This window comes from Sorex fumeus, unplaced genomic scaffold (genome assembly GCF_029834395.1).
Source record: "Sorex fumeus unplaced genomic scaffold, SorFum_2.1 ptg000007l, whole genome shotgun sequence".
In the NCBI taxonomy this organism is placed as follows: domain Eukaryota; kingdom Metazoa; phylum Chordata; class Mammalia; order Eulipotyphla; family Soricidae; genus Sorex; species Sorex fumeus.
Window position 1 is genome coordinate 2,991,812 of NW_026606064.1, and position 10,477 is coordinate 3,002,288.

Consider the following 10,477-nt stretch of genomic DNA (forward strand, 5'->3'; position numbering starts at 1 on the left):
TTAAAGCCTCCTATTGGGCCTTGTCTCGAAGGACCGCCTCTAAACCCGGAAGTAGATCTCTCATTGGCCTCGGCGGCAAGGGTTTAAGGGATTTGTTATCTTATTGGTCAGTGTAGCTGTTGCTTTTTCCGCCTGAGACGTTTGATTGGTTACGCGATTGTAGCCGCCGGAGAGAAGAGTTATTGAATAAGGTTAGAGGGCACTTCCTGAACGCGCACATAAAGCGACGGAAGCAGCTGCGGAAGTCGCTGGGCGGGGCCAGAAGCGCCCAATGAAAAGCGGCTGTAGCAGGAAGAAGGCGGTCCACCGTGAAACGACTGTCCAATGAAAACCACCGACGCCAGACAACCCGGACCGCGGCGGGGCGGAGGGAACGATGGAGAATTTCACGGCGCTGTTCGGGACCCAGGCCGAGCCACCACCGCCTCCAACTTCACTAGGCTTCGGATCTGGGAAACCTCCGCCCCCGCCACCCCCCCCTCCGGGAGGAGGACCCTCCACAGCCCCGCCCCCCACTGCGACCACGGCCCCTTCTGGCGCCGACAAGTCCGCGGCGGGCAGTGGTCCCTTCTACCTAATGCGGGAGCTGCCAGGTGAGTCCTAGGCCTGGCTAAAGCCGGCCAATCGGATCAGAGCGAGGCGGTGATGGGCGTGGCTCTAAGTTCCACTTGGGAAGTGCCAGGTAACCTAGGCAATGCGTGCTGGGACCCTGGAGTTCGAAGGATTCTGAAGAATCACGGGATGACTGGAAGGGCCTGGTTGGTTCCCCGACCCCTCCCAGGAGTGATCCCTGCGTGCAGAGTCAGGACTGAGCTCCGAGAGCTGTCAGGTGTAGCCCCAAAAAACAAAACAAAGGGATGACTTGAGTTTGTGGGGGATGGATTGAGGATGAGGATGTATCTTATTAGTATTCATGACCATCTCAACGCGAGATCTGACCGCAGTCCGACATTTATGGTTTGTAATCTCATATTTTGAATTTGGAACTTGTGAGCCCTGTTTGAACACCCCCGGCCCCCTCCCCCCCCCCCCCCCCCCCCGCGCCAGCTTAACGTTTAGTTTCAAATGTACCACAAACTTGGAGTTGGTTTGAGACATGTTACTTCTCCCTTCTTGGGGCCACTGCTTCATTATGTTTTGGAAGAAGTGTTTAGAATTAAACCAAATTGTTTCATTCAAAAAAAATTTTTTTTTTTCTGAGCACCTCTGAATAAACAAGCTTTGCTTTAAAAGTTGGTACTGGGGCTGGAGCGATAGTACAGCAGGTAAGGCGTTTGCCTTGCTTGCACATCTCCGACCTGGGTTTGGTTCCCAGCATCCCATATAGTTCCCGAGCACCGCCAGGAGTAACCCCTGCGCATCGCTGTGTGTGACCCAAAAAAGCAGAAAAGGAAAAAAAAAGTTCATAGTAAAAATAAATAAATAAAAGTTGATAGCAGGGACTTGGAGAAATGGCTCAGTGGGCAGGAGAGCATGGTTTCCTGCAAAGGGACTTAGGGTCTGTTACTGGCACAATATTATTTTGCACACTATAGGCAGAGATCTCTCACCATTGGACGGCTACTCCTGGCGGATGTGACACCTGAACTCCAGGTGTGACCCAGAATACAATAGCAAAAACTGAAGCTACAGCTATGAAAAGACAATACCTTCCTTGAGATTATTTTGTTTTGTTTAGGGTTCCTGACTGCACTCAGGGATCACTCCTGGTAGCGATGGGGGACCATATGGGATGCGGGGGATCAAACCCAGTCTGCTGAGTACCAGACAAGTGCCCCACCCACGGTATTATCTCTCCAGCCATACTTTGTTGAAATCTTTAAGTCCGTGGAGAAGACCAAAGATTAAACAAGATAGTATCAAATAGTGGTTAATGCTGCAAGGGAAAACATGATAAAGAACAGAAGGGCTGAACTACTTTTGCTAAACTGATGAGAATTCTTGAGTAGGTCACCTTTTTTCCTTTTTGTTTCATTTTTGGGCCACATCCTGCAGTGTGCTCCAGACTTTTGAGTTCTGCCCAGTAGATCACACAGAGCTAAAATAAAAGGTAGTTCTGGCTCCTATAAGTGGGAGGGAATAATAATTCTAAAGAAAAGAAATGAGTAAGAAGCTGTGATTTGAGAAAAAGGCTTGGGATATCTGAGGAACAGAAGTCTGGTTAAACTCCATGATCTGAATAATGATTGGAGATGAAGATGAGAGAAATAGACGGGGTTTTATAAAGCATTTAGATGTTAAGTTCAAGCCCAGGAAGCCTTTTTATTTCTTTTTGGTTTTGTTTTGGGCGCCTTCTGGCTTCATGTTCAGAATGAGCTTTCCTGTTTCTCAGGGGACAGTGTAGGAAGTACACGGGATCAAACCCAGAACTCTGGGGCTGGAGAGATAGCAAAGCGGGTAGGGCGTTTGCCTTGCATGCAGCCAACCCGAGTTCGATTCCCAGCATCCCATATGATCCCCTGAGCTCCGCCAGGAGTAACTCCTGAGTGCGGAGCCAGGAGTAACCCCTGTGCGCGGAGCCAGGAGTAACCCCTGTGCATCGCTGGGTGTGATTCAAAAAGCAATAAATAATTATTTAAAAAAAGGAATGGAAAGAGGGTGCATTCTCATGTTTAGAAGTCCAGCAAAGAAATGCCTTGCCCGAGGGAGGTGGACACCACAGGGATTGGTGTTGAAACGTTATGTACCTGAAACCCAGTCATGAATAACTTCGTCTTTTCTCAGTGACTAAATTTAAAAGATGAAAAATAAATAGAACTGCTTTGAAGTAGATGATAGCGAAGAAGAGCAGTGAGTGAACACAAGAGATTAGCGGGAGAACCGGCCGTCAGGAGGGATTTGATGTCACCCCAAGGAAGAGAGGAAGGAAAGATGACTTGCGGATTCTTGGCTTGAGTAATTGGTGGGTGGGAATACTAAGTGTAATACTAAGGCTAGACGGAAAGTTTGTGGAGATGAAATCAAGAGTCATTAGCGGGATGGAATATGGCTCAGCAGTAAAGCACAGGGTTTTTTGGTGGTTGATTTTTGGCTCTTTGGGTCACACCCAGTGATGCTCGGGGGTTACTCCTAGTTCTACACTCAGAAATCACTCACCCTGGCAGTACTCAGGGAACCATATGAGGTGCTGGGAATCGAACCCAGGTGGGCCTCATACAAGGCAAACGCCCTACCTGCTGTACTATCACTCCAGCCCAATAAAGCACAGGTGTGGCATGTCTAAGCCCCCCCCCCCACCTCACACACACCACACATACACACAAAGAAAAACATGACTTGTTAGTGTGTCACTTTGGACATGTTGAGTCTCCAAGATGCCTTTCACTGCTGCTACAACAAGTTGAGAGAAATAATTATATATAATTATTTAATATATTTAATAATTAGTTAATATATATTATGTGCGTTATATATTGATGTATTCAATATAGCCAATATTATTATATTGGAAGTTCACAGTGCATTTATGTATATTATAGAATTTAGGTGTCAGAAGATAGGCTCAAAAGACTACAGGATGTACTTTACGTGCCAGAGTCCTGAATGGGTTCAGCCCTTGTCACTGCAGAGTCCCCTGAGCCCTACTACTAGTTGTCACCGCACCCCCTCCCAAAAAAAAAATAAAACTAGAGTAATAGGATTTTAATCCTTAGGTAGTTGTTATGGACATTTTTGGTTTTGGACCATACCTGGTGATGCTCAAGGCTTACTTCTTGCTCTGCACTCAGGTAGGGCTTGGGGGACCATGTGGGGTTGAATTCAGTCAGCCACATGTGCGGCCAGCACCCTACCTGCTGCCTGATCTCTCCAGACCTATTATCATTATTTTATAGTTGACAGCACTGCAGCTTTCCCTTAGTGATTGATGTCACCAGAAGATTTTTTAAGCTATACTTATACTGATTGTATCTATTTAAATCACTCAGTTGACAGATAATGAATTTCTGTTCTGGGGAAATGCTGCAGGGTGGGGGAAGGGAAGAAAGATTAGCCTGATCTTGCTTTAGTTTTTTAAATTATTTTTTATTTTAAAGTAGAAAAATGGCATACCTGTTGATACAACTCTGGAATTAAAATTGATTAGATAATAAATCTTCAATATAAAAATCAGTCGGGGGGCTGGAGCAATAGCACAGCGGGTAGGGCGTTTGCCTTGCACGCGGCCGACCCAGGTTCTATTCCCAGCATCCCATATGGTCCCCTGAGCACCGCCAGGGGTAATTCCTGAGCGCAGAGCCAGGAGGAACCCCTGTGCATTGCTGGGTGTGACCCAAAAAGGAAAAAAAAAATCAGTCGGTATAAAAAAATCAATTTATGTGACAATTGTTATATCTGATTGCAGGGTTGTTAAGTCCTTATCTAAGAATTATTGAGCTGTTTGTTGCTTAAGGAGGCGTCACGGCTGATATGGTAGTGGCTGTGGGGAGGTGAGCATGGATGCTGAAGCTTCGAGAAGTATGGGGGATTGAGGTGGGGCCTGCACACCCCAAATCTGAAAAGCACCAGAGTTCTCAGCCTGGGTGCCGGGGTTTCTGAAATTGTTTGCACATTGGCGCCACTGCAGAGAATATTCGTGAAGCAGTGGGAGTTAAGCCCTTGGCATGGCTGCAGTAATGGGGTGTAGGTGCAGCTGCCCACCAGCCTCCCGAGGGGGTTCTGCAGTTTGTAGACACAGGGCCTAGGATGTATCTCCTGGGGGTTTAATCGGGAATCAGAGGAGCCTGCTGGGTGGGTGATTCAACTTGGTATCAGCTGTGGGAGGCGGGCCTGATCTTGCTTTATTTCGGGGGTAAGGGGCTGGGGTTTGGTCCACTTCCACAGGGTTCAGGGATTGAACCCGGATCAACTGCATGCACAACATATGCCGTAACCTCTGTGCTACCTCTCAGGCCCTGACCCTTGCTTTTAAGGAGCTTGTTTCACTTAGAGGTGTCAGGTGGGGCTGGAGCAATAGCACAGCGGGTAGGGCATTTGCCTTGTACGCGGCCAACCTGGGTTCAATTCCCAGCATCCCATATGGTCCCCTGAGCATCGCCAGGGATAATTCCTGAGTGCAGAGCCAGGAGTAACCCCTGTGCATTGCCAGGTGTGATCCAAAAAGCCAAAAAAAAAAAAGTGTCAGGTATGTGGTTTAAAGATGAAGTATTGACCATATTTCTTGCCAGCCAGTCTTCATTACATTGTGGTCACTGGCCTTACACACAGCAACTATTAAGAACTACAAAATGGTTTTCAAAATGCATTGCTACACAAAAGGCAAAAATAATTTGTCACTTGAGCTGAGCTTTGTTACTTAAAAAAAAAAATTAAGATAAAGTTTCTTAAAACACATTTTCTAGGAGCAAACAAGAAGAGGAATCCGCCCCCTCCCTATCGCAGGAAATGTTAGTGCCTTTCGGAAGGATCAGAAATTTTGCATAGGGAACTGTTGGTTGAGTAAACTTTAAAGATTAATTTAAAGATCAAGATTTGCTTAATCCATCTGCATGCCCGTCAGAGGAACGTGAACATTTTCCTGAGGATAACTGGCATTGAGATTTTGAACTAGGAGTACTGCTTCTAAAATTATCTGGAAAATATAGGTTGAAATACAGCATGAGTGAGGTAGATAAGATTGCACTGGTTTGGGTGTTTGGGGGAGGTAGGGGCGCCATACCCAGCGATGCTTAGGGGTTACTCCTGGCTTTATACTCAGAAATCATTCCTGGTGGTGCTCAGGGGAACATGCATATGGGATGCTGGGGATCAAACCCGTGTTGGCTGTGTGCAAGGCGAATGCCCTACCTGCTATGCACTGTCACTCCAGCCCCAAATTTTTTTTTGGGGGGGGGGTCACACCTGGCGATGCTCAGGGGTTACTCCTGGCTCTGCACTCAGGAATTACTCCTGACTGTCCCAAGGGGACCCTATGGGATGCTGGGAATCGAACCCGGGTCAGCCGCGTGCAAGGCAAACACCCTACCCGCTGTGCTATCGCTCCAGCCCCCCCACTAATATTTCTTGAGTACCAAGTGTGTCTACTGTATTGGCCACCAGTGACTGGTGAATAAACAATTCATTATCTCTGCCCTCAAGGAGCTCACAGTTAAGAATCTGAGCTTTCCCAGATGATTTTAAACAAGCTGCTCTGTCACTACTGATGAAGTTGTAGGCTAAATTTTGCCACCCATGCCCATAGATCCTTATTAAATTACTAGTAAGCTTATATATTTGGAAAAAAGTTAGCCATGCCTTTTTGTGGGTTTTTTTCCCCCCTTTGGGCCACACCCAGCAGTGCTCAGGGCTTACTCCTGGCTCTGTGGTCAGGGCTCACCCCTGGCAGGCTTGGGAATCTGGGGTGCCGGGGATGAACCCAGGTTGGGTTCACATGCAAGACTAGTGCCCTACCTGCTGTGCTATTGCTCTGGCCCCAGCTATGCCTTATTTATATCAATAATGCTTTGGATTTTTGTATATTTCACACTTTTCAGTGTTATTTAAACAGTGAAAAAGTTATTTTTCATCATTTAAATGAAAACCACATATAAGTAGCTTAGCTAAGTACCTATTACCTAATTTCATAGATTGAAAGGAATGAAAGCATAGAGAACACTTAGTTTTAGAGTCCTAGTTGAAGATCCAGAGAGAATTTGGAGGCAAGTGTATGCTTTGCTGGAGGCCCGGTACGGTCCCTGGTACCACATGGCTCGAAATACCACCAGAAGTGACCTCAGGCACCGCTGGAATGAATGACACAAATTCCCTGCCCTACTTCCTGCCCCCAAATCATAGAATTCTAGTTGCCCAACTTCTAACCAGACATCTCTTCTAGATAAAGAATTATGGTAAATATTGAGGAAAAATAAAGACAATGATGATGTTATGTAGCAATAGCTAGAATAATTTTTTTTCTGCATAGTTAGTTTTTCTACTTAAGGGAAAGAAAAAAACTGGGCCCAAGTCATAGTACAGCGGGTAGGGTGCTTGCCTTGCACACAGCAGACCCAGGTTTGATCTCCGGCATCCACAATGTCATCCGAGCATTGCTGGTAATAATTTGAGTGCAGAGCCACAAGTAACCCAAGCATCACCAGGTGTGGCCCCAAAACCAAAACTGTAGACGACATTGAAAAATGTGAGACTCCGGGTCAGATCCTCAATACCAAGAATTGAGGGGGTGTCTAACGAGACATATTTGACTCAGCTTGGTTATAGCCTAGCTGTGAAGTAATATACTAGTCATGTAGTTTCTCATTTGTACATTTTGTGAAAAGCTCTCAGGAGGTGGTGAGCACAGCTTAAGTACTGTATAGGTTATTAGTTTGGCTAATGACCGAGGGTTTGGCTAATGACTGAGGGTTAGGCCATTTTCATATCTGCACTGTTTGAATTTGTTTTCCCCTTCTTTCTATTCCTATCTACAATTCTATAGCATTATATTATGTTTATTATTTTGGGAGGAGGGGTAACACCTGGCAGTGCTCTGGCTGGGCTGGAGGGCAAGGTGGGTGCCAGGGATCTAACCTCGGTAAGCCATGTGCAAGGCCAGCGCCCTACCCACGATCTCTCCTGCCCTGTATTTTGTTGTTTCATACACACAAAAAATGTAGGATTCCCATTTAAACAATTTAGCTTGAGTCCCTCACTTTCCCTGAGTACTTCTATTTGGTTTTGGGCCACACCCAGCGATGCTCGGATGTTACTCCTGGCACTGCACTCAAGATCACTCCTGACAGTGCTCAGGGGACCATAGTGGGATGCCAGGGATCGAACTTCCGAGTGACTTCAGAAAAATTCCCTACTCTTGGCCATAGTATCATTCTTCTTTCGTGTGTCCTCTAGGGAGCACAGAGCTGACGGGCAGCACCAATCTGATCACACACTACAACCTGGAGCATTCCTATAACAAATTCTGTGGCAAGAAGGTGAAAGAGAAGCTAAGTAACTTCCTGCCTGACCTGCCAGGGATGATTGATCTGCCTGGTTCCCATGATAACAGCAGCCTCCGCTCCCTCATCGAGAAGCCTCCTATTCTGGGCGGCTCTTTCAACCCTATCACGGGGACCATGCTGGCTGGCTTCCGCCTCCACACTGGTCCGGTGAGTCCCGCTTGGAGAGGGAGAGGGCGGATGGGTAGCCCAGAAAGGCACAGAGGTGGTTTTGCGCTATTCAGGTCTGTTCCTAAGTCATGGAGCAGAACAGAGGGTGGGAATGGGGGGGATTCCTTCCCCCCTACTCATGTGGACCTTCCTTTGTTCCTCCAGTTGCCAGAGCAGTGCCGTCTGATGCATATTCAACCTCCCAAGAAGAAGAACAAGCACAAGCACAACAAACAGAGCCGTACACAGGATCCTGTCCCCCCAGGTAAGAAATGGCTTATTGGGGCTGGGGCGATAGTACAGCAGGTAGGGCATTTGCCTTACATGTGGCTGATCCTGATTCAATTCCCAGCATCCCTTATGGTCCTTTGAGCATTGCCAGGAGTAATTCCTGAGTGCATGAGCCGGGAGTGAACCCTGTGTATCGCCTGGTGCGACCCAAAAAGCAAAAAAAAGGAAATGGCTTATTCAGAAGCTGGTGTTTTTCTTTTGGGCCACTCGTGGCGCTGCTCTGAGCTTACTCCGGACTGCCCTCAAGGATCACTCGTGGCCAGGCTCAGGAAATCATGGGGTGTCAGTGATTAGATCTGGGCAGGTCACATGCAAGGCAAGCACCCTACCCACTTCCTGTTACAGTCTGAAGTCTCTTACAGGGCTTAGACTCCCAGACTCTCCTGAAAAAAAGCTGATATACTGGGATCTTCTTGGCAGATATGGACTTGAGGCAGAGATGGAGCAACCCCTCTGTATTCTATTTGAAGGAAAAATATTGCCCTTCTCTAGGGGTTTTCCTATAATCTGAATTCCTTGCTGTAGGGTTGAGTTGGTTCTTTGTTGTGGTTTGTTTTTTTTTGTTTTTTTGTTTGGGGGCCATACCTGGCTTTGCTCAAGGGTCACTTCTGACAGGGCTCGAACTAAGGTCGTCAGGGTGCAAGGCAAGCACCCTGCCTACTGCACGGCCTCTAGCTTTGGGTGCTTTTGAGATCTGGCGGTGATGATAAACACTCTGTATCGCCTACAGAAACACCGTCTGATTCAGATCACAAGAAGAAGAAAAAGAAAAAAGAGGAGGATCCTGAAAGGAAAAGGAAGAAGAAAGAGAAGAAGAAAAAGAAGGTAGAGGCTATAATGTTTGCCGTGTTCCGCCTGTTCTGAAGGCTGCTCATTTCCCCTGGAGACCTGGTCAAGGCCAGGGCTGCTGCCTGGTTCTTTTCTCACCCTCCTCCTCCTCTGTCTCCCCAGAATCGACACAGTCCGGATCACCCAGGCATGGGCAGCTCGCAAGCCAGCAGTAGCAGCAGCCTCCGCTAACAGGATCCCTGGGCTGCCCGGGACTGGCCCCGCTGTACTGAACCTGCTGACAAAAACTGCTCTCCAGGCTCTGGGCCACCATGCTGCGAGTATCGCCGTAGTGGGACAGTTAGGATCAACGTGTCACAGAAGGGCTGCGCTTGCCTAGCCCAGCCCACTTCCTCATGGACCTCCTTCCTCTCCCAGGAAGCTTTCTAGTGATCTTTTGTGTGCAATTTGTCTGATTTTTTTGCATTTATCAAACTGACTGAAGTGTTACTGCCTGTTAAGAGGTAAGTGCCTTTCTGAGTTAGGGTTTAAGCCAAGGCATGCTAAGATCTGAAGGGATTTGGGTCATCTTTATGTCATCTCATTAGTGGGTGAAAAAACCCTACTAAAAGTAGGTCTAAAACGCAGGGCCTGCTAATTAACCTGTCTACCAAGAATACATCACATTGACTGTGATAATGAAAACCAAGCACCTGGATGGTTTTTCAGGCACCGCGTGAAGAACTGATCCAGCCAGAGCTTGGTTGTGTTTTTAGGTTACTGAAGGTGTTGAAACAGAAGTACCTACAATCACCTTATTTCAACAAGGTTGCTACTTGGTCAAGCCTGTGATTCTTTTTTTAAATAAACCTCTGGCAAGTAAAGGTAAATGCTTCTCGTTTCTCTTTAAGAAATTTTGACTTTTCTAGCTTCTAAATTCTGTAAGACAGTACAGCCATATGGCTGATATGAAAACATCTCTAAACTTGTCAGCAATTAAAAAAAAAAAGTCTGGGAACCAAAGAGAAGTACTTGATTGCATGTGGCCCACACTGGCTTGATCTCTGGCATCCCATATGGTACCCATAGCACTACCAGGTGTGATTCCTGAGTACAGAGCCAGGAGTAAGCCCTGAGCACCTCTAGGTATAGGCCCCCTCGCGCACCCGCCCCCAAAAAAAAGCCTGAACTTGCAAAATATAAAATACACCCCTCAATCTTTATAGCGGGCCAAATAACAAAACATCCATGAGAAATCCAATGTAGTGACTTTATGCTAAATTTGACACAACATTTAAAAATTGTTGCTATGAAATCAGACAGTAAACCACTCATTTAGC

The 10,477-nt window shown here is 46.8% G+C and overlaps 1 protein-coding gene across 1 annotated transcript; it reads left to right on the forward strand.

Annotated features, from left to right (window-relative positions):
• The first annotated feature begins 328 nt into the window (after positions 1-328).
• Positions 329-10,021, forward strand: MED19 (mediator complex subunit 19). Its single transcript, XM_056131550.1, has 5 exons — positions 329-593; positions 7,822-8,078; positions 8,244-8,343; positions 9,100-9,194; positions 9,321-10,021. The coding sequence occupies exons 1-5, from the start codon at positions 377-379 to the stop codon at positions 9,387-9,389; spliced, it is 738 nt and encodes a 245-aa protein (XP_055987525.1). The 5' UTR covers positions 329-376; the 3' UTR covers positions 9,390-10,021.
• Positions 10,022-10,477: the final 456 nt, after the last annotated feature.